This window comes from Petaurus breviceps, unplaced genomic scaffold (genome assembly GCF_028583685.1).
Source record: "Petaurus breviceps papuanus isolate PSGF00001 unplaced genomic scaffold, PetGlider_PUasm1.0 126, whole genome shotgun sequence".
Lineage (NCBI taxonomy): Eukaryota > Metazoa > Chordata > Mammalia > Diprotodontia > Petauridae > Petaurus > Petaurus breviceps.
Genome location: NW_027185655.1, coordinates 78,572,169 through 78,597,159, shown reverse-complemented (window position 1 = coordinate 78,597,159; position 24,991 = coordinate 78,572,169). Strand labels below are relative to the sequence as shown.

Sequence of the window (24,991 nt, the reverse complement as noted above, 5' to 3'; positions counted from 1 at the left end):
AGACAGACAGATAGAGAGATGTTAGCTCAGAAGACATGGGAGCAGTAGGGTACCAAAAGAGTGATGGTCACTAGAAATTTGTTGCACTTACTAACAAGATTCAATAATAATGAGATTCAGTAGCCTGAACAGAAGCTAGAGTTTTTGGCTTCCAAATGGGCTATCATGATTAGCTTAAAAACTATGGATTTCCAACTGTGAAAAGATAACAATCCACAGCTATATTTTAATCAGTGCCAAATTGGCTACTGCCTAACAGAGAAGGGTAGCAGCACTGGTAGTAGCAGTTCAATATAGAATATCAACCAGGAAAGACTAATGTGCATAACACTGAAGTGATGATTGATAATCATTGAAGGTGTGAAGACTCCATATGACACCAAACAAGAAAGTTCCCAATAAAACAGAAGTACAGCTGAGAGCCTGGAAAGGAATAAAAGCTTCAACAGTCCTAAACCAAGGATCTTTGCCTAGCTGATTGAGTTCTGTAGCCCTCTGACTCTAAAGAGCTCAAAAGGGTACATATTCCAGCTAAAGAGAGTATAGCTAAAAGGGAGGGGAATGTAGAAGCACTTAGCAGAATTCCTGCCATGGAATAAAGCCTTGTTGACTGATTGACAAATATCAGCTAATAATTACATTCATCATCAAAAACAAGAATGTCTTAATTAGAGGTTGCCATAACAAACGCTCATAAACTCCAAACTAAATGGAAAGAAAAGCTTTAAGATGCAGAGAGGTAGAATAGGAGATGAAAATGATATGGGAACAGGATAAGGACAGATTTGAACACTGGAGCTGGTGGCTAAGGCTTAGAATCAGGAAAAACCCATTTCCTAAGTTCAAATCTGTCCTCAGACAATTACTAGCTGTGTGACCCTGGGCAAGTCACTTCACCCTGTTTGCCTCAGTTCCTTATCATAAAATGAGCTGGAGAAGGAAATGGCAAAGCACTCCAGTATCTTTACCAAGAAAACCCCAAATGGGGTCATGAAGAATAGGATACTTACTAATATTAATATCTAAATATAATATTATTAGCAATATAATTTATATCACATATTCATACATATCAATCATTATGAATATAACAATTATTAATATTTGGCTAACAATATTAATTCCACTTCAGGAATGATTTCCCCCATCCCAATACACTGTAGCTGCTTTTTTTTTTTTAAGCAATTGGGGTTAAGTATCTTGCTCAAGGTTACACAGCCAGTTATTTTGTGTGGGTGCCAAGTATCTGAGTCCAGAACCAATCCTGGGTCTCCCGACTCTGGGGCAGGAGCTCTTACTTACTATGCCACCTGGCTGCCCCTATAGCTGCTTTTTTATTCCATTTAAATATATCTGCTTGGTTTCCCCCCTCTGATGTCACAGTCAGGGGAGTACCAGTTACCAACATTGGATGGTAGAAGGAAGTTTTCCATAAGGAAGATTTCAGATATCAAGGGATTTCAGAGAAGGGGCAGCATGGCTATATAAGAGAGAAAGAGAAGGAATCTCCAGAAGAGATAGTCTGAAGACCAAGATTTCTTTTAAGTTTCCCAACACCCAACCTAACAACTTGCTTTTCATGAAACCTTCCCTCAGCCTTTTCAGTCTCTATAAGAGGCTTTCATTGGATAGTCTAATTTTAGAAGAGCATTTGACACATTGTAGAGGGGGAAAAAAGCTACTTGCTAAATTAATTCAAATTGGTTGGACCGTGAGCTGAGTCACATTCTCCAAGAAGCTAGAAAATTACATTTCACGCAGAAACCCTCATTACTGCTTCTATCATGTGCTAAAGACTCACAACACAAGACTAGCTGTGGAGAGAGCTCTCTCAAGGCACTGATCCCATCATCACTGTCCCATTGCACCAGAGGAAAAACTGAAATAGCCAATATCAGCATGGAAAGAGCAGGCCAAATCCAACAATCATTGAAGCACTTTCTGCCATGCACTGTGCTAAGTGCTAAGTAGGGATACAAGATAGAAGAAAAAATACACACACACATATGCGCACACACTCCCTGCTCTAAAGGAACTCACATTCTAATAGAAGACAATATACATGCACATACACATATATGTTTACATGTATGTGTACACATGCATACACACATGAGGTTCAGTTGCAGGACAAATGGAAAAATACCACTTTCCCCCCTTTCTTTAGTGTTCAACAGCAAAGGTGATGGTAAAAGAAGATATTATCTTCTTTAATGTTATTTCCACTGATAAAGCCATATCCATTTCTGATGTTGAATATGTGACAGTGTCAAGGACCTCAGTGGTGGGAAACATGTTCAAAAGGTGGGGCTGAGTCATACTGTACCAACTCAGTCAGAGCTTCAAAGAGAAGGAACCACAAACAGGAGAGAGAAAGACTCAGCTGTCAGGCTCTTTCTTTGCTTAAAGTCTTGGCCATCTACTTTCCCATGCTGCCTCCTGTTCCTTTCCCACTTCTTATGTTATGCATAGATGTAGGAATCTAAGGAGAGATCTTTGTGACTTGCTGGACATTTCATTCAAATTCAAATGAGTGCTTTCATGTACCATTATTCTGGTGGGGTAGCCATTGTGAGAAAGACAAGAGGAATCATACAATGTCCCTTCTTGAATACTTCAAAAGGTCTGTGATTTGATTGGTGTGCATATTTCAGAATCTAATGCCATGTAGATGTCTATATGAGTTACTGTGCCCTAAAATAATCTTCACTCAGTAATCAACTTTATGAGGGATGTCTTTGAACTTTAAGAGGTTAGCACATAGATATCAATTCAATGTTAAAAATTATTAAGCACTTACATGTAAAAAACATTATGCTAACCACTGGGGATATAAAGATTAAAAAAAAACTCCTTTGCTTCAGAGAACCTGTATTCTACTTGGGAGGCAGGGAGGAAGAGATCCAACATATCCATAAGTTCTCACCATGACATACACACACACACAGTCTTTTCTAGGTCAATTCTAAAAATCTTTCCAGTATGATATGGCCCACCAAACTAGACTTACATGGCTCTTTTGGCATAACTTTCAAGAAACCAAGGTCCCAGTCATGCCATGATGAAAGCAGCAGACAAGGATTAAAATAAAGGAAACTGTCATTATTGTGGAGGGTTTTTTGAGACTAGGTATCCCTATCTTGCCCAGGCTGGAAATACAGTAGCCACTTAGAGACCTGACTTCACTATTAATCAACTTGGAGCTCTGACTTGGCTCCATTTCCTACTATTGAGCAGCTAAGTGGAACAATGGATAGAGTTCTAGACTTGGAGTCAGGAAGATGTGAGTTCAAATCTGGTCTCAGACACTTACCAGCTGTGTGACCAATTTGCTTAATCCTGTTTTCTTCAGTTTCCAAATCTGTAAAAACAAGCCGGAGAAGAAAATGGCAAAACACTCTAGTACATGGGTGGGGAACCTTCAGCCTCCAGGCCACATGTTGCCCTCTAGGTCCTCAAGTGTGACCCTTTGACTGAATCTAAACTTTACAGAACAAATCCTTTTAGGGGCTGCCATTTGAGGACCTAAACGACCACTCTAAAAGTAATCTTACCCAAATATGGGGTAGGGTGTTAATTGGAAGAAGTTCCTTAATTGATGAAATCACAGGTCTTTGAAATATTGCAGTATTACTGACAAGACAACCATCTCAAAATGGACATCTAGAGAGTAGTAGAAAGAGAACCTCTGGATCATCTTTTTAAATTTTTATTTGTAGTTTGTTTTGATACAACAGACATATCCCAGTTAGTCCCCAGACAAATCTCCCATGAACTATAAGAGTTAAGCAAAACCACATAATTATTAACAGAAGGCATGAATGGGTATTTTAACCTTAATAACTTGGTACCAACAGAGTCCATGTAGTAGACCTGAATTTTTCCTCTTCATTTTGTCTTTTGTTAAATATGTGCAATCATTCTGTCTTCTTTCTTATCACTTCATTTTAGGAAAAAAAACTGCTTTATTTTCTTCCTATGAATTCTTCATTTTCTTCATTTCTCATTATGTAAAATATTCCATTTCATTCATATATCATATGAATCTATGATATTCATCTATCACATTTCTTTTCAGCTTTTTTCTCAATCTTTGGGAATGTATTTAGTTTGTAGCTTTCTGTTAATACCAAAAAAATGTTGCTACAAATATTTGTATATGTGTGTCTCTTCTTGCTGTCAAGAACCCCAAGATGGTATAAACCCAAAATGGGTTTGTGATCTCTAGGCTGAAAGGGAGACAAGAATTTACTGACCATCCACAGGGACTCACCAGTATTTGCATTTGTTTCCTCATATCCTATCTGCTTCCTCCCAGTATCTTTAAAAAACATAAAGGTAAAGGCCCAATGGGTTGGAGCTAAGTCCATTCCAGAACAGTTAGTATATGGAGTCGCATGATATGCAATTACTCCTACATGTAAAAATCCTTTAGGTTCTCCAGAGCTGCCTCGGTTATGACTCTACTAGTACTCTGTGTAATAGTAGCAGTACTATTATTAACAGACTCTGTGATGATAGTACACTTAACAATGACTCTAGATCCTCTCCTCTGAGGGGTCAGGGTATCTAATGTGATCCGTTTGAGCCCCTATTCTGGCATATTCTCCCTACTATTAGCTGCCAGTAATTTGTACCCCAGTTTCACTTAATTAATTGACTTTTACAAAGGGATATTTACTGTGAAGGAGTACATAGGTGGCTCAGCTGGCCCTAGATGTAAGAAAGACAGGAATTCAAATGCAGCCTTGAGCACTATCTAGTTGTGGGATCCTGGGCAAGTAATTTAACTTCTTCTGCCTCCATTTCCTAATCTATAAAATGGGGATAATAATAGCACCTACCTCCCAGTATTGTAGAGGCAGGAAAGAGCCAGACCAAGAGCCAAGTCCTGGGTGACTACTGCCTTTTTAAGGCCCCCCAGGTACAGTTTTGTGGCCAATCAACAACCTATCTCTCCATCATTTGGAACCATTTATGGAACAGACAGAACACGAGGCCACGATCTGAATCACGGTGTAGAACACTTCTATTGCACATCATCATGCCTTTCCAACCTCTTCCCTATGGAGGATTGCAGCAGCTTCTTCCCTTCTCCACTTAACATATAATATCTAAGTTTAAATTGAGTACAAAGAATAGGATACTTTTTCCTCTTTGGGAACCAAGTTTCAGAACAGTCCATTGATTACCAGTAGCAAAATTAAAAACCTCTGTGGAACCTCTGGCCTTCATGGAAGTATAGCTCCCCCCCCCCCCCCCCAATCCCCAACATTCCATTGTACCCTTCCTTTGTCTCAGTGACCAAGTTTGGCTTCCTTCAAATGCTCCAGTGTTCCTTGCTCTTATTTTACAGAGTCAATTTGGGACATGCCTCCTAATTGTCCTCAGGCATGTTTTCCCCAGGGTCTCCGGCAACAGGGAGAACATTTCCAAGAGCCAAAGCAAACAAACAAATAGGCCTGTTTCCTGGGCTTAACAGTTGATTTCCCCAAGTTTCTCCTAGTTATAAAAAGATATTTTCACTGACAGGAAATAGTTTCTTGACTGACAAACTTTCTCCAGAAAGACAGTTTAACGCTTTGTCTATCATCATTGTCTGTAGAGGAGAATCATCTCATCTTGGCTTTGAAGAGCTCCTAATGGATTTTCCCTTCAGTAATTAGGGGTTCATGCCTGCAGCAACAGCTCTCCATGACACAATCTGAACCTCGTGCACCTCTCAAATCAGTCTGGTTGGGAAATCCCCATCCCTCCTCCTCAATCAGGAATGTTCTTTTTAGTTAATAAAGGAAGTAGTTTCCAGGTACATGTGAGGAATTTTTTTTAAAACAGACAGCAACTCAGATTGTTTTTTTTCCTAAGCTATGGTATGCAACCTGCATTAGCAGTAGGTGGTCCCTTTCAAAAGAAATCATATTTAACCCAACATGACTTTGTGTTGGATTGATATGAAATGGGTCATTGTGTATTTCAAGAGATAAGGAGAAGAAATGACTTCACGATTTAAGTATGAATTACATTCACTCTTCTCAAAAAACCCCTTTCAAGACTCAGAGTTCCAAGCCCTATAAAATATCTTTGATTCACAGAACTGCTAATGGAAGAAGACCCAAAATAACTCCTTCTATAGAGAATCCAACAGCAGAACCAGAGGCAGATGCAGAAAGGGACTACGTTTCCTTCATCTGACCATTTATCAGGATGGGATATAGTAGAGCAAGGACTAAACTTGAAATAGGGAGAACTAGGTTCATAAGCCCAGTTCCCACATGTGCTGAATATGGGCAAATCTCTTCAGCCTCCTCATCTGGAACAGAAGCTGTCAAGGGGCTCAACCTTGGTTTCTTCATCAGTAAAATGGTACTTCTACTATCTCCTCCATCAGGTTGTTGTGATTTAAGTTCTTTGGAATCCTTATAGAAATAGGAATCATTATTACCTCAATATATCAAGGGCCTGTGGTGTCGGGATGTGGGCATTCTTCTTCCCACTCTGTAGAGAATCATCTGCCTCCAATTTAGGAGCTAAATCTCAAGAAATTGTGTGAGGCTCTAAAGGGGTAAATAATTTGTCCATGGCCAGAAATCTAGTTAGTATCAGAGATAGAATTTGAACATAGGCTTTACTATGCCACACATACACACACACACACACACACACACACTATGCCTGCATTTCTATGTACCATTATAACATTACACTTATTACACAAATTTATATATAATGATTTTAAACAAGATCTACATCCTAATACAAGTATTAATAACATGCAAAAATTGTTGAAATGCCAAATTTTTATCCTTTTCCCTTCATGACATAGACCTTGCTTGGTCTTGATTAGTTCATAGATAACACCAGGATGAGAGAGAAGAGGTTTTTTCCTTAGACCCAAGGCTGGATCAAGATAGGAGTATTTTCTTATCAATAGGATTATATCAAACATTTGCAAGATAGCAAAAACATAGCAGAGAGTCTTAACTTCTGGTTAAGACCACTTTCCCAGGGAATTTTTGTAATTGCTAATACAGTTGCAAAAGAGGTTATTTGATTATAGTATAAAAGAAATTTATGTTGAAAAGCTCATACATGACAAGCAAGTGGTAAATGGCACATTCATGTATCTGGTAATTTACATATCCAGATGTTTGGTTCATGTAACTGAACCAAAGGCTCCTTTAGGAATCTTTCCATAGGCTCCTGAGTGCTTGAGATAACCAGCAACCAATAGACTTTTTTATTTTTTTATGATAGGATTGTAGATTTAGAGGTGGACAGGACTTTAGAGACTATTAAATCTAAACCTCTCATTTTACAAATGAGGAAACCGAGGCACAGAGAGGTTAAGTGACTTGCCCAAGGTCACATGACCAGTGAGGTAGGATTTCAACCCAAATCTTCCTGATTCCAAGTCCAGTGTTCTATCCACTAAACCATGGTTTTTTATATTTGCCACACCGTCCCTAAAAAAAAAGAATGGTGCAGTAAAAAGAGAGTTAGCTCTGGAGTCAGAAGACCTGGGTCACATCCCAACTCTAATGCTTACTAGCTGTGTAATGTTGAGCAAGAGACTTAATACTGAAAGCGGGTGATTGCACATTAAGAAGCTGAAACAATGGTCTTAAAGGTGTTCTCTGATGTTCCAATAGATCTGTATAACAGCAATATGCTGTTATACAGGTTACAACCCTGAGGGACTCACGTCCAGATTCTCCTCTCAATCTACAATAGGAGATTCATCTAATGTACTGAGACACTTTCTTGAGTTCTCTTGACATGCAAGGAGAACTAAGCACAATGCCTGGTACGACGTAAGAACTTAATAAGTGCTTGTTGATCGATTCATTTACACCAGTGGAGGATGAAGGACCTCCATGTTATCCCTTACTCTTGCTAGATCACTAGCCCTTCTTTTTTTTCCCAGTTGTTCATATTTCTGATGAATTGCTTCTTTCCACTTCTCTTGCATAATTCCTCATTTTTGACGTATTACAGTCTAGTAAGGCCTGCCTTGTCCATTTCCATTATACTTTCTTTATCTCAACTTTGATTTCTCACTTAGGATAGTAGTCCATTACTCATAGACAAAAATAAAACCAAGAGGTTATTGGGGTTAAAAAGTTGGACCTTCATTTCGAGGAGAAAATTGATTTACTTAAAATAATTGAGCAATTCCCCAAAAGGCAATCCAACCACCTCTCCTCTTCCTGTTCAATTCTGGGCCCAATTATTGTCCTTTTAAAATGTCTGTCCAAAATGTCTTCAGTTTTTTCAGCCTGGTAAAATTTATCAAAATGTATGCTTTTCTGGCATAGCTTTAGAGAATCTAGGATCACCTCTATATCACAATGAGTTATTAGAGAAGGACTAAGTGGAGGAAATGCTCAAAAAATTAATATAATTAAATACACGAATCATGAAACAACTTAGAATTTTTTTCCTAAAACATGTGATTTGTCTCAAAATTGAATTCTATCATTTAGTAGATACACCACCTACCTAAAAACTTAACATATCATTATAGATATCATATCTTATTGGAGCAAGATATATTTGCTATGCTAAACTCTGAGGGTATCTGGAAACACCCCACCCCCAAACCTCAGGTAATTTTGGATTCAGAGTGGTTAAATCCTTCCCAAACCTCAGGTAATTTTGGATTCAGAGTGGTTAAATCCTTATGTACTAGTTGTCATACTGAAGGATCATAGATGAAAACTTAAAGAGATTTTAGAGATCATCCAGTCAAGCCTCCATATTTTACAGAAGTAACTGAAACCTAGAGAGATGAAGAAATAAAGGTCTAAGAAGATAGATTATAAATCACAACATTCATACTTGGAACCCAAGACTAGTGTTTCCAAATATTCTTTTTTTTTTTTTAAGCAATCGGGGTTAAGTAACTTGCTCAAGGTTACACGGCCAGTTATTTCTGGGTGTGGTGCTGAGTATCTGAGCCCAGGATTCAATCTCCAGGTCATCCCGACACTGGAGCCGGTGCTCTTACTCACCGAGCCACCTGGCCGCCCCGTTTCCAAATATTTTTGATCTGTGTTATTCTCCTTACCCTTTGTGTGTATTCTGATTTCAATTTATTTAAATTTGACTTCTTGTTTCTTACATTCCCAACTCAAAGTTTTCTCTTTCAGATTTTATTGATCAACTCTAATTCTTGACAGAAGGCTATATAATATATAATAGTCATTCAATTGTTATATATATATATATATAATATATATATAATATATAATAGTCATTCAATTGTTCTTTAGTTAAATAATGAAAGAATGTGAAGTTATCAAGGTCAGAGAGGCAGGGTAGTAAAAAAGAACATAGACTGGACTAGAAGTCAGGAGATTGGGGTCTAATCCCATGTCCACCACTAACTTGCTATGTGACTTCGACTGATTTTTTAAAAACTTTTCTGGGGTTCAGTTTTGTCATCTGAAAAATGGGAGAGCTGAACTAGATCATCTCTATTGTCTCCTGCAGTTCTAAACTTTCTCCTATGATACTTTGAGATATTGTTCACATCTTCAGTGATAAAACTAATTGATTTGATTGGTTAGTGTGTTATTATAAGATGTTTACACTGCCAAAATTATTCCTGGGGGGGGAGGGGGGGAAAGGTGATTTTATCCAAAGGCTGTAAGCACAAGTGATCTCTTGCATTTGAATTGCTGTGTGCTGCTACCAACAGAAGAGGTCTCTTCTAAAGTTTTGTCAAAGATAAATTCAGACTCCATATGCCTGAATGTATCATGTAAAATATTTGAAATTGGAATTTAATATTTTCTCTGTATTTAAGTTAAAAACTATATAAATCCTATCTTGGCAGGGGGAGGGAAGCAAACAATGTTATCAGTTAGGTTTTCAATTATATTCGGTTAGGTGTAGGTATAGTACCAGGGGTATGCTGGAGCTAGAGCAAAAACTGACTGGCCAATTTTTTGGTGTGAGAATTTATGCCATAGAAATCTACTGATCAAAGCGTGATTTGGTGTTTTGTTGAGTGTCTGGTCTTAAGAAAATGATGAGGGCAGCAAGGTGGCACAGTGAATAGAACACTAGCCCTGGAGTCAGGAGGACCTGAGTTCAAATCCAACTACACTTACTAGCTGTGTGACCTTGGACAAGTGACTTAACCCCAATTGCCCTGCCCTCTCCCCTCCAAAAAGTCAAAAAAAAAAAAAGGTGAAGACAACATTAATATTGCAAATTAAATTCAAAGATGTATTTTAGAGAGATTTGGTTATTAAACATTTACCAGCATACCTCTGTGTAGGGCTGACTTTTTTTTTTTATTTTTTTGGTGGGGATGGGGGCTTGAGAATGCTTTCATTCATTCTTTTTTCACTTTTTTTTAAATTATTTTTTTGTCTTTATTAATTTGTTTGGGCCATTTTATTCTGCGGTGGTGGTATCTAGAGCGGAGCGGAGCCGGTGTCTCTCGAATTCACGTTGTCCCACCCGCCTACCCGCCCTCCAGTCCTTTACCCGCTACCCAGCCCCGTGCCCTTGCCTCTCGCCCCTCTCCCCGTTCTCCTTCCGGCCTACCAACCCCGCGCAGACATGTCCGAGAGTCCTGAATACGCGTCCTTCTTCGCGGTCATGGGCGCCTCGGCCGCCATGGTCTTCAGCGCTCTTGGTGCAGCTTATGGCACAGCAAAAAGTGGCACTGGTATTGCAGCCATGTCAGTCATGCGACTTGAGATGATCATGAAGTCAATCATTCCCGTCGTCATGGCTGGTATCATCGCTATCTATGGTCTGGTGGTGGCTGTTCTCATTGCCAATTCTCTAACACCGGGAATCACCCTGTTCAAGAGCTTCCTTCAGCTGGGAGCAGGCCTCAGTGTGGGCCTGAGTGGGCTGGCAGCTGGCTTTGCCATTGGCATTGTAGGTGATGCTGGTGTTCGGGGGACAGCGCAGCAGCCCCGACTGTTCGTGGGGATGATCCTGATTCTGATCTTCGCTGAGGTGCTTGGGCTGTACAGCCTGATTGTGGCCCTCATTCTCTCTACAAAGTAGACCCTCTTTTCCCTTTCTTCCCAGTGCCCCACCTTCCCCTCCCTCCACTCACCCCTTCAGCCACAGAGTATGATGTAAAGACCCGCCTTGAACCACCCCATCCCTCCCAATTCGCTCCAGAACGAATGGCCTGACACCTGGTGCAGTTGTCCAGTCGGTAGTTGGTCTTGTAAATGCGCAATGTCTTAGTGACTCTTCTGTCTGTGTCGCACCGCACCGGATTGGATGGTGCCTGAACTGGGCCCGGCTGGGGCTGAGGCCTCCTGGGATCGGCCAGGCAGCCGTGCAATCTCCCTGCCCATTTGCCTTTAGTACTCTGTGTATAAAGATGAATTAGATTGTCATTTTTCTCTTCACTGGATGTTTATTTATAAAGATTTGATATGTTCATAACGTTTATGGAGCAAGAATTTTCAATTTCCCATGCTATATATTAATCTTAAATATAGGTAGATTATTGCACTGTGGGGTTAAATGTCAAGTGCTGAGAATTCCTTGGATGTGATAATTTGAAATTCAAGATTGCTGTAGTATTCTGGTATTAGTAAGAATTGTATGATTTGGGAACATGTTGAACATGTGTTTCCAGTGGTACTGTGTAGCACAGGGCCAGGGCTCACAGTGATGTTTCCAAATAAAATTCTGACTGGAAAAAAAAATCAATTAAAAAAAATAAAAATAAAAAAAATTTGTTTGTATACTTTTAGTTTACAAAATTCAGTTCCACAATCCCGAGTTTCAAATTTTCTCCCACTCCCTCTCCTTGCCTTCACTCCCTGCCATAGCAGCATGCAATCAAGTATAGGATCTGCAAATACTTTCACATTAGACATTAGTTAGGTCATAAAGAAGGATTGAAAAGGATGGAATGAACAATGGGAAAGAGGAAACAAAACCAAATAGGAAAAAGAAAGAGAGCAGGTAGTTTGCTTCAGTAGGCATTCAAACTCTGTTCTTTCTAGTTCTTTCTCTGAATGTAGACATCTCCTTCCATCATGAGTTTTTCAGAGTTGTCTTATAACCCTGCATTACTGAGAAAGCCCAATCTATCAAAGTTGGCCATCACACATATGTTGTGTCTGTAATTGTGTACAGATTTCTCCTGGTTCTGCTCTTCTCACTCAGCATCAGTTTGTATACATCTCTCCAGGTAAATATGAAGTCCATCTGCTCCTCATTTCTTATAGCACAATAGTATTCCATTACATTCATATACCACAACTTGGTTAGCCACTCCCCAGTTGATGGGCATCCCCTTAATTTCCAGTTCTTTGCCACCACAAAAGGAGCTGCAATAAATATTTTTGTACATACAGGTGTTCCTCCCACTTCTATGATTTCTTTGGGATACAACTCTAGAAGTGGTATTACTGGGTCAAAGGGTAAGCAAATATTTATAGCCCTTTGGGCATACTTCGAGATTGCTCTCCAGAATGGTTAAATCAGTTCACAACTCCACAAAAAATGCATTAGTGTTCCAATTTTTCCACATCCTCTCCAGTATGTGTCATTTTCCTGTTTTGTCATCTTAGCCAATCTGACTGGTTAGATGTGGTACCTCAGAGTTGTTTTGATTTGCATTTTTCTAATTAATAGTGATTTAGAGCATTTTTTCTTATGCTTATAGATATCTTTAATTTCTACCTCTGAAAATTGCCTATTCATATCCTTTAGCCATTTATCAATTGGGGAATGACTTGTATTCTTATAGATTTGACTTAATTCTCTGTATATTTTAGAAATGAGGCCTTTATCAGAGACACCGGTTATAAAAATTCCCAATTTCCCACCTCCCTCTTAATCTTGGTTACATTGGCTTTGTTCATATGGAAACTTTTCAATTTAATGTAATCAAGATTATTCATTTTGCATTTTATAATGCTCTCTAACTCTTGTTTGGTGATAAAGTCTTTCCTTTTCCATAAATCTGACAGGTAAACTATTCCTTGCTTTCCCAGATTGCTTACAGTATCAACCTTTATAACTAGATTGCACACCCATTTAGACTTGATTTTGGTATATGGTGTTAGATAATAGTCTATGCCCAGTTTCTGCCATACTATATTCCAATTTTCCCATCAGTTTTTATCAAATAGTGAGTTCTTATCCCCAAAACTGGGGTCTTAGGGTTTATTAAACAGTAGATTACTATAGTCGTTGACTGCTGAGTCTCCTGCACTCAATCTATACCGTTGATCCACTACTTTATTCCTCAACCAGTACTAAGTAGTTTTGAGGACTGCTGCTTTATAATACAGATTAAAATCTGGTATGGCTAGGCCACCTTCCCTAGTATTTCTTTTCATTAATTCCCTTGATATTCTGGACCTTTTGTTCTTCCAAATGAATTTTGTTACTATTTTTTCTAGTTCTATAAAGTAATTTTTTGGTAGATTGATTGTTATGGCACTAAATATGTCACTTAATTTAGGCAAAATTGTCATTTTTATTATAGTAGCTCACCCCAGCCACAAGCAATTGATGTTTATCCAATTAGTTAGATCTGACTTTATTTGTGTGAAAAGTGTTTTGTAGTTGTGGTCATATAGGTCCTGGGTTTCTTTTGGCAGGTAGATCCCCAAATATTTTATAATGTCTACAGTAACTTTAAATAGGACTTCTCTTTCTATCTCTTGCTGTTGGATTTCACTGGAAATATACAGGAATGCTAAAGATTTATATGGGTTTATTTTATATCCTGCAATTTTGCCAAATTTATTTATTGTCTCAAGTAGTTTTTTACTTGATTCTCTAGGATTCTCTAAGTATATCATCATATCATCTGCAAAGAGTGATAGCTTAGTCTCTTCTTTGCCTGATTTGATTGCTTCAATTTCTCTTTCTTCTCTAATTGCTACTGCTAACATTTCTAGAACCAGATTGAGCAAGAGGGGTGATAGTGGACATCCTCGTTTCACACCATTACATATAATACTTGCTGATGGCTTTAAATAGATGCTACCTATTACTTTAAGGAAGATTCCATTTATTCCTATACTTTCTAATGTTTTTAATAGGAATGGATGCTATATTTTGTCAAAAGCCTTTTCTGTATCTATTGAGATAATCATATGGTTTCTACAAGTTTTATTGTTGATGTGGTCAATTATAATGATGGTTTTCCTAATATTGAACCATACTTGCATTCCTGCAATAAATCCTACCTGATCAAAGTGTATTATTTTTGTGACAAGTTGCTATAGTCTTTTTGTTAATACTATATATATATATATATATATATATATATATATATATATTTTTTTTTTTTTTTTAAGCAATTGGGGTTAAATAACTTGCTCAAGCTTACACGGCCAGTTATTTCTGGGTGTGGTGCTAAGTATCTGAGCCCGGATTCGATCCACAGGTCATCCCGACACTGGGGACACTGGGGCCGGTGCTCTTACTCGCTGAGCCACCTGGCCACCTCTAAGCAATTGGGGTTAAGTAACTTGCTCAAGGTTACACAGCCAGGTGTTTCTGGGTGGGTGCTAAGTGTCTGAGCCCAGATTTGATCCCCAGGTCATCCCAACACTGGGGCTGGTGCTCTTACTCACTGTGCTACCTGGCCACCCCTATGTTTAAAATTTTTGCATCTATATTCATGAGGGAAATTGGTCTATAATTTTCTTTCTCCATTTTGTTTCTTCCTGATTTAGGTATCAGTACCATATTTGTGTCATAAAAAGAATTTGGTTGGACTCCTTCTTCACCAATTTTCCCAAATAGTTTGTAGAGTATTGGAATCAATTTTTCTTTAAATTGTTTGATAGAATTTACTAGTAAATCCATCTGGCCTTGGAGATTTTTTCCTAGAGAGTTTGCTGATGGCTTGTTCAATTTCTTTTTCTAAGATGGGGTTATTTAAGTAATTTACTTCCTCTTCAGTTAATCTGGGCAACTTAAATTTTTTATAAATACTCATCCATTTCACTAAGATTGTCAAATTTATGGGCATACAATTGGGCAAAATATTTCCTAATTATTGTTTTAATTTCCCCTTCATTGGAGGTAGATTCACCCTTTTCATTTTTGATACTTGGAATTTTGTTTTCTTCTTTTTTTTTATCATATTGACTAAAGGTTTATCAATTTTATTGGGTTTTTTTTTCATGAAACCAACTCTTAGTTTTATTTATTAATTGAATAGTTTTCTTAATTTCAATTTTATTAATCTCTCCTTTGGTTTTCATTATTTCTAATTTAATATTTAATTGGGGATTTTCAATTTGTTCTTTTTCTAGCTTTTTCAATTGCATGCCCAATTCATTGACCTCAATTTTCTCTAATTTATTCATGTATGCATTCAGGGATATAAAACTTCCCCTAAGAACTGCCTTTGCTGCATCCCACAAGTTTTGGTATGTTGTCTCATTATTATCATTCTCTTGAATGAAGTTACTGATTGTTTCTATGATTTCTTGTTTGACCCACTCATTCTTTAGGATTAAATTATTTAGTTTCCAATTAGTTTTTAGTCTATCTTTCCATGGCCCTTTATTGCATATGATTTTTATTGCATCATGATCTGAGAATGATGCATTTAATATTTCTGCCTTTCTGCACTGAATTGTGAGGTTTTTATGCCCTAGTACATGGTCAATTTTTGTGTAGGTGCCATGTACCACTGAGAATGTATATTCTTTTTTTTCCCCATTCACTTTTCTCCAGAGATCTATCATGTCTAGCCTCTCTAAAATTCTATTTGCCTCCTTAACTTCTTTCTTGTTTATTTTGAGGTTAAATTTATCAAGTTCAGAGAGGGGGAGATTGAGGTCCCCCACTAATATAGTTTTGCTATCTCTTTCTTCCTCTAATTCCCTTGACTTCTCCTCTAGGAATCTGGATGCTATACTGCTTGGTGCATATTAGTTGAGTAATGATATTGCTTCATTCTCAATGGTGCCTTTTAGCAGTTTCCTTCCTTATCTCTTTTAATTAGATCTATTTTTGCTTTTGCTTTATCTGAGATAAGGATTGCTGCCCCTGCTTTTTTTTTTTTAACTTTAGCTGAAGCATAATATATTCTACTCCAGCCTTTTACCTTTACCCTGTATGTATCCCCTTGTTTCAAATGTGTTTCTTATAGACAACATATTGTAGGATTGTGGTTTTTAATCCCTTCTGCTATCCACCTCTGTTTTATGGGAGAGTTCTTCCCATTCACATTCACAGTTATGGTTACTATCTGTGTCTTTCCCTCCATCCCTCCCCTGTTTATGTTTTTGTTTCTTCCTTCTCCCTTCTCCTTAAGAGTTTTCCATTTGACCACCACCTCCCTCAGTATTCCCTCCCTGTCCCCTCCTCTTTACCTACTCTTTCCCCTTACTACTATTTCCCTCCCTTCTAACCACGCCCCCCGTTCTACCCCTCCTACTGCCTGTAGGACACAATGGATTTTTATACTTAATGAAGTATGTTATTACCTCCTTGAACCCAAACCAATGAGAGTAAATTTCATACAGTGCTCTTCTCCCTCCCTCCTTTCCCTCTATTATAATGTTTTTGTGTCTTTTCATGTTTGAATCCTAAATTTAACTGATTATGTTGATCCCTCTTTGCACCAGAACCAATGAGAACAAAGTTCCTATGATGTTCATCTCCTTCCCTCCTTCCCCTCTACTATAGTATATTTTTATGCCTCTTTGTGTGGCACAGTTTACCTTTATCTGCCTCATCCTTTCCTTTTCTCCCATTAGAATACCTTTGTACCCCTTAATAAGGTTTTTTATCTTCAAATTAGTTCATTTATGCCCACACCCTCTATCTATGTATATCCCTTTTAAATGTCGCAATAATTACATACATTTCAATATTGACAGATATCAGCTTCTCATATAGGGATGTAAACAGTTCACTCTTATTGAATCCCAAGTTGTGTGCATGTGTGTATGTGTGCATGTATGTGTGTGTGAGTATGTGTTTTCCTTGTTTACCTTTTTATGTCTTTCTTGAGTCTTGTAATTGGAGATCAAATTTTCCATTGAGCTGTGGCTTTTTCATCAACAACATTTAGAAGTCCTTTATTTCATTGAATGACCATCTCCTTGCCTGAAAGAATATGCTCAGTTTAGCCAGGCAGTTGATTGGTTGCAGTCCTAGTTCTTTTGCCTTACAAAATATCAAGTTCCAATCCCTCCAATCTTTTAATGTAGAAGCTGCTAGGTCCTGTGTAATACTGACTGTAGTTTCATGATATTTGAATTGTTTCTTTTTGGCTGCTTGCATTATTTTCTCCTTGACTTTGTAATTCTTGAATTTGGCTACTACATTTCTTGGAGTTTTCAATTTGGGATCTCTTTCATGAGGAGTCTGGTGAATTCTTTTGATAATGATTTTACCCTCTGATTCTAGGAGCGCAGGACAGTTTTCTAATGTAATGGAAATGCAAATTTAAAAATCTTCCCTGCCCCTAGGCTAAAGTGCACCTGGAACCTGGGGTGGGAGGCTTGTTTTTCAGTAGATATTTCTTGATTGGCCAGTGAGTCAATAAGGTTGTTACATTCTCTGAGCCAGGAGAAGGCTATATAAGCCCTGATGTGTAGCTTTGTTTTGGGGCTCACTTTGAGAAGTGTTCTGTGATTTGATATGGATTCTGGGAAGCCGTTGTCCAGAGCCCCCCGGCTTTGAAAAACCCAGATGTGGAAACCCAGATGTTGATTTGGTATGGATGTAATGACTGGACAGTTTGGAAAGCTGTCTATTTGATCTATTTCTGTCTTGATAATTCTGCCTGTATACTTTGAAGTTCAGGGTGCTGACCTCTTTCCCCTGAACTAGGTAAACGATACATATCTGACTGATTAAAGTAAGCTTGTTAACCCATTTTGAGTTGCTTTCCTTTAACAAAGCAGATCTAAGAACCTATGTTGGCAGCAACCCTGAGGACCCTTGGGGTGCTTGCTGCTACAGATTCTAGGACCTCAGGACAGTTTTCTTTGACAATCTCTTGGAGTTTGTTGTCCAGGCTGCTTTTTTCATTATGGCTTTCCAGTAGACCAATAATTCTTAGGTTATCTCTCCTGGATCTGTTCTTCAGGTCAGTTGTTTTTCCAGTGAGATATTTTACACTTTCTTGTAATTTTTCAATCTTTATGTTTTGTTTGACTGATTCTTGATGCAACATAGAGTCCTTAGCTTCAGTATGACTGATTCTAATTGATAATTTCCTTATGATTTCTTTTCCCTGTTACCTTTTCATGCTTCTCTTGCTTCTTGTATCTGAATGTTAAATTTTCTATTCAGCTCTGGTTTTTTCATCAAGAGTGCTTGAAAATACTCTATTCCATTGAATGACCATATTTTGCCTGAAACAAGATACTCAGTTTTGCTGGGTAGGTGATTCTTGGTTTTAATTCCAACTCCTTTGACCTCCAGAATATCATATTCCAAGCCTTTCAATCCCTCAATGTAGAAGTGGCCAGATCCTGTGTTATCCTGATTGTGTTTTCACAGTATTCAAATTGTTTCTTCGTGGCTGCTTGTACTATTTTCTCCTTGGTCTGGGAACTCTGGAACCTGGCTATAATATTCCTAGGAGTTTTTGGGGGGGGATCTTTTTCAGGAGGTGATCACTGGTTTCTTTCAACCTCTATTTTGCCCTCTGGTTCTAAAGCATCAGGGCAATTTTCCTTGAGAACTTCTTGGAGGATGATTTCTTTGATCATGCCTTTCAGGTAGTCCAAGAATTTTTAAATTATCTCTCCTAGATCTATTTTCCAGGTCAGTGGTTTTTCCAATGAGATATTTCACATTGCCTTCTATTTTTTATTTGTTTGGATCTGTTTAAAAATATCTTGATTTCTCATAAAGTCACTAGCTTCATTTGCTCCAATCTAATTCTGAAGGAATGATTCCCATCAGTGAGCTTTTGAGATTCTTTTTCCATCTAGTGAATTTGGCTTTTTAAGGCATTCTTCTCCTCATTTGCTTTTTGAGCCTCTTTTGCCATTTGAGTTAGTCTATTTTTTAAAGTGTTATTTTCTTCAGTCAGGTTGTTGACTCTCATTTTATAATTTTGTTGCATCATTCTCATTTCTCTTCCCAATTTTTCCTCCACTTCTCTTATTTGGTTTTCAAAATCCTTCTTAAGCTCCTCTATGGCCTGTAAGCAGCTTATTCTTTTCTTGGAAGCTTCTGGTGCAGGAGTTCTGACTTCATCGTCTTCCTCCTCTTCCATGCCCTGATCCTTTTTGTCCCCAAAAGAGGAGTCCAAAGTCATATTACTGTGCTTTCCTTGCTTCCCTCGTTTGCTCATGTCACTACTTAATTACTTGACTTCTGAGCTTTTTGCCTCAGTAGAACTCTGCTACCAGAGTGGAGAGCTTTGTCCCAAATCACTGGGGTTTTCTCAGCTGCTGGAGCTATTAGTTGGGTGCCTTTCCTAAAGCCTCCCCACGCTCTGGCAAACTGGTCAGGACCTCCACCCTAGATAGCAATCCAGATCCAAGCAGGTTAAAGTAAGAGTGATTACCCCTTAGACTGGTCGCTTCGTCCCTCTACAATCTGCAGACCAGGAGCTCTGAAGCAACCAGGTGGAGATGGCTGCAGGGCTGGCCCAGCCACTTCTAGACCCAGGGGAAATGGCCAACCGCACTCTGGAATTCCCAGGTCCCAAAGGCCACAGTGCACTGACCTCTCACTTTGTCGTTAGTATCTATGGGTTGATAATTCTGGAAACCGCCACAGCTGCTGGTGATCTTAGTTTATTTTACACACAATACCTCACACTCTTGCTCTAGACATCAAGCAAAAAATGTCTTTTTTAATTTGTTACCTATTAAGCCGGCAGCTCTAGCCGGCAGCTGGTGAGGCTGCCCTGAGGCTAGAACCTTGGGCTTCAGCCCAGGGCTGGGCTTGGCTCCCAGAGCACTGGGCTGGCCTCTTCCTGCTAGCCTGCCAGGCTGTTCTCAATGGGAGGTTAGCTTCTCTGTGTCATTTTGTGGGTTCTGTAGCTCTAAAGTTTGTTCAGAGTTACCTTTTACATGAATTAGAGGAGGTGGAAGAGGGAGCCCCATAGAAGTCCTGTTTCTACTCTGCCATCTTGGCTCTGTCCCCCTCCTTCCAGATTGGCCCCTTTTCATTGTTCCTAAATTTTATCCAAATAGTTTTTGGTGAGAACCTGATATATGCCCATTTCCAAGAGAAAAAAACATTAAAGAATAAAGCACTAGTCCACCCCACCTTAACCTAATGCCCTAAATATTATTATATTTTGGATGTATGACAATGAGGGAGGAAGAGAGTAAGGGTACATACCTCCTAATCTGAATCAATAACTTTTTAAAAGTATACTCAGTATAAAAATAAAAGGAATTTTCTAGCTAGCCACACTGAGTGAATGTCCAAGACTCTTTAGGTGGTATAGGGAAAATTCAGTGTGTTTAGGAGGCACCATAACATAGCTACATGAAAAATGGCTGCCACTTACTCCCTATGAGACTTTAACTAAATCATTTAATTTCTCTGAGTATGTGTTGGCTCTTCTGCAAAATAAAGGGGCTTGGCTCTGAAGTCCATTTCAGCTCAAAATGTATCATTCTTTGCTCTTCACTCTTCCCATATTGTCACTCTCCTGTTATGTTTATACAACTGGAGAGGTAGCTTACTGGCATAAACATTCATCATGTCTAACCCCACTCTTCTCTCATTTCGATCTACCCCAATGTGACTGTAGAAATTCAAATCGGAGACTTCAAGGCCCAGAGAACCATGGATTACAATTCTAAATCAAGTGTTGACCAATATTGTAAATTCTTCCCTATCTTCACTCCTAACATAAAACTTTGGCCATCCTATGTTGGGTAAATATCAAGAAAGTCCTTGCTCAAACAATTATAAATTTTCCTTTGAAATGGAGCTTAGAGATAGACTTTCTCATGACTATTATCATTACTTACTGTAAAAGCAGTGTTTTTTAGAACAATGTTTTTAAGATCACTTTGGCCTTTGCCCAAACCTATCTGAGGGGACTCATGGGTGCCCAGGCAAAGCTAGCTGCTTTCTGCCTACCGCCTTTGCCCATGATTGGGGAGATCATTAAAATTTTTGGACTTCGAGCCCAGAAACAGCTGTCCCAGAACTTTCTCCTGGACTTGAGACTGACCGATAAGATTATACGAAAGACCGGCAATCTGAAAAATGCTCATGTTTATGAAGTAGGCCCTGGGCCAGGTGGCATCACAAGATCCATTCTTAATGCTCAAGTAGCTGATCTTCTTGTGGTTGAAAAGGACACTCAGTTTATTCCTGGGTTACAGATGCTATCTGATGCAGCACCTGGAAAACTGAGAATTGTCCATGGGGATGTGTTGACATTTAAATTAGAAAAGGCTTTTCCAGAGCACCTTCAAAGAAAGTGGGAAGATGATCCTCCAAATTTGTATATTATTGGTAACCTGCCTTTCAGTGTGTCTACTCCACTGATTATTAAGTGGCTTGAAAATATTTCTAAAAGAGGTGGACCTTTTGTTTATGGCAGGACACAGATGACCTTGACCTTTCAAAAGGAGGTGGCTGAGAGACTGACTGCCAATACAGGAAGTAAACAACAAAGTCAACTTTCCATCATGGCCCAGTATCTCTGCAAGGTTCAGCATTCCTTTACCATTCCAGGTCGAGCTTTTGCTCCCAAACCAGAGGTGGATGTGGGAGTGGTTTATTTCACTCCCCTGGTGCAACCACAGATAAATCAGCCATTTAAGCTTGTGGAAAAAGTTGTTCAGAGTACTTTTCAGTTCAGAAGGAAATACTGCCATCATGGGATTGGAATCCTATTCCCACAAGCTGACCGGTCAAAAAACACTGAAAAAATGTTAATGTTGGCTGATGTGGATCCTACTTTATGGCCAGCCCAGCTCTCCATCTTGCATTTCAGGAACCTCTGTGATGTCTACAGAAAAATGTGCGATGAAGACCCAAATCTTTTCACCTACAATTTCAGGAATGGACTCAAGCAAAACAAAAGCAAAAAGCCTATAAAAGATGCAGATAATTAAAATGATTTAGATTTTATATATATATATATATATATATATATATATATATATATATATCTGTCATTTGAACTATAATAATGTACATAATGTTTAAATTCATAATGTCAAATTTCAAATGTGGATTTTTTTTCCATTTACTCTATTTGGGACAGAGATACTGCATTACACAGATTATCTAAAGACTCATTCATAAGGATAATATTTCAGTAAGAAGTATTAATAAAAATACCAATACCCCTCCCCCCCCAAAAAAAAGATCACTTTGGATTTGTGCTGATCATAAGCCACATAAATAAAACATGGAAACAATTTTAAAATAATAGCCTTTTGGAGACAGCGTCAAAGGAGAAAATAGAATAAATGCAGGGTGGGATATATAAAACAGAATAAATGTGGGAAGGGAAATATAGTTAGTCTTTCACAACATGACTACTATGGAAATATTTTGCATAACTACATATGTATAACCTATACTGAATTGCTTGTCTTCCCAGTGGGGGTGGGTGAGGAGGGAAGAAGGGAGAGAATCTGGAACTCAAAGTTTTAAAAACAAATGTTAAAAAATTGTTGTTACATGCAACCAGGAAATAAGATACATAGGCAATGGGGTATAAAAATCCATTTTGCCCTACAAGAAAGTAAGGTGGAAGGGAGTAAGGGGAGAGATATGGGGGATATATGAGAGGGCAGACTGGGGAAAAGAGTAATTAGTATGCTTGCCATCTTGGGGTGGTGGTAGGGGAGAGATGGGGAGAAAATTGGAACTCAAAATCTTGTAGAAATGAATGTTGAAAACTAAAAGTAAATAAATTCTGAAAATTATATAAATATGTGTGTGTAAATATATATATATATATATATATATATATATATATATATATATATATATATATATATATATATATATTAGCCTTCTCTCTATATTAGTAGACAAATATTCAAAATCTCCTTCTTCCAGAATATCGGTTTTAACTAAATGGAAGCATTGAGCAAGCATGAAAGGAAAACAGGTAATATCTTTTTGGTTAAAAAAATCACCTATTACTGTTAATTCCACATATGATGTATGATGAGGGGACCTAGTGTAAGTTTTTGGGTTTTTCTTGTGGTATAGAGTACACTGAACCTACTTAATTGTTATCAGGGAAATAACTTAGCACTGTGCCTTAGCATATATTTAAGTGCTTATTGACTGAATGATTAACTTAGAGCATGTTCTTAGTAGAGAGAGCATTATGAAAACTTTTAACAGTTAACTAAGTATAAGAGAACTAGATTTGTACTTATAATCATTTTATTTTAACCCTTGAGCTAACCATTATAATGACATATGTAAATAGAAAGGAGGCACCATGGGGCAGCAGAAATAACCCATGACTAGGACTCAGGAGATTTGGGTTCTAATTCTAGATCAGTCACTAACTAGCTGTGTGTTCTTAAGCAGGTCACAGCCCCTCTGGGGTTTCCCAATTTGTAAAATGAAAAGATCATGTCCTATGACAATTCTAAGCCCTTCTGGACAGTGGTAAGTTTTTGACACTCCCATCAGCTGTCCATCAGGGAAATTAGAAGAGGCATTCACACTTGTAGTAAAGGTCAGAAATGCTCCTAACAAGTGGAGTTGCCACAGGTTCTGCTTTTTGATACTGCTACTCCTCCTTGTTTTATGATCCCATGTTGCCCCACTCTCTCCCCCGCATCACTTGTTTTACACCCATTAGTCCTTCTGCCTCTGGCCCTGTTGATTATTTAGGCTCATCCACTATCCATCTTTTCTCAACAGAAAATCCCCAGTTCTTTCATGTTTCTGACTCCACACCCTCCCCCCCCCCCCCATCAGATGATTATTCCCAGAGGCTAAGGACACTGACCAAGCACCATGGAGGACTCTCAGCTGTCCCAAATGGTACTTCCTACCTCGAGGTAGGTTAGACTGGGCAGGACAAAATGATAACTACTTTCAGCTTTAAAATAATTACATGTAAAGTATAACTGATAAAATATACCTTAATAAAAGTCTACCTTTTTTAAAATAACATGTACGAGTGAAAGGATCATGTGTTATGTTTCTTGTAATTATCATGATGAAGATATTTTGAAGGTGTTTGAAGGCATTTTGAAGATGATCAAAGAGACACAGAATCATAGAATGTCAGAGTTTGAAGGGTCCTCAGTCCACCTTGTACCTTACCCCAAATCCCCACACAATCTGCATCCTAGCACATTATAAAGTCCTTGAGGGCAATGACTTTTTTTCATTGTTTTCAGGGTCCCCTGAGTCTAATGAAGTTTTTCCTTATATGAGATTGATAAAATGGCTCTCAGGTATATTTCTACTCTTCATTCCATCCCCTGAAGTCAAGAAGGACAAGGCTAATCCTACTTCCATAAGATAACACTTCCCTTCACACTCTTGAAGACAATTCTCATGTGCCTATGTATTTTCTTTTCTCCAGACTAAATATCCCCAGTTCCTTTAATCAATCCTCAGAGCCCTCTACCATCTGAATCTTTGTCAGTTTATCAAAGTCCTTCAAAATATAGCATCCAACAATCAACTACATGGGACTAACATTTTGTTCCATTTAACTCAATCCAGTAAGAAATTCACCAATCACACTCTCACCAACAAACCTCTATGAAGTTATTTATGGGAAGCAATCTTTTCTCAGCTGGAAGAAATTGGGGGAAAAATAACTCCACCTATGATCAATAACTGTTTCATCATTATGACAAATTTCATTTCCACAAATTTCCTTGGATTAAATCAAGAATAGTACAATCAAAAAATTCCTTTTTCCTTTGGGTATACCTTTGGGACAGAATGTGATTGAATTAGCCAACTTCTCACATCTATGAAATTGATGTTCACATGTGGCTATGGAAATAAATCTAATAATTTCATAGTCACTCCTTATACTGCTAGTGCACAGCAAAGAACCTTTTACCAGTAGGAAAGTAGCTTT

The 24,991-nt window shown here is 38.3% G+C and overlaps 2 protein-coding genes across 2 annotated transcripts; both read left to right on the top strand.

Moving 5' to 3' along the window:
- Positions 1-10,432: 10,432 nt before the first annotated feature.
- Positions 10,433-11,719, top strand: LOC138168426 (V-type proton ATPase 16 kDa proteolipid subunit c-like). The gene has a single exon (XM_069097455.1). The coding sequence runs from the start codon at positions 10,573-10,575 to the stop codon at positions 11,029-11,031; it is 459 nt and encodes a 152-aa protein (XP_068953556.1). The 5' UTR covers positions 10,433-10,572; the 3' UTR covers positions 11,032-11,719.
- Positions 11,720-21,002: 9,283 nt separating this feature from the next.
- LOC138170616 (dimethyladenosine transferase 1, mitochondrial-like) lies at positions 21,003-22,123 on the top strand. The gene has a single exon (XM_069100073.1). The coding sequence runs from the start codon at positions 21,003-21,005 to the stop codon at positions 22,023-22,025; it is 1,023 nt and encodes a 340-aa protein (XP_068956174.1). The 3' UTR covers positions 22,026-22,123.
- The last annotated feature ends 2,868 nt before the right edge of the window (positions 22,124-24,991 follow it).

Bases quoted from the DNA above. Each gene is read 5' to 3' on its own strand.
- LOC138168426 (XM_069097455.1), top strand. From the start codon at position 10,573: ATGTCCGAGAGTCCTGAATACGCGTCCTTCTTCGCGGTCATGGGCGCC.
- LOC138170616 (XM_069100073.1), top strand. From the start codon at position 21,003: ATGGGTGCCCAGGCAAAGCTAGCTGCTTTCTGCCTACCGCCTTTGCCC.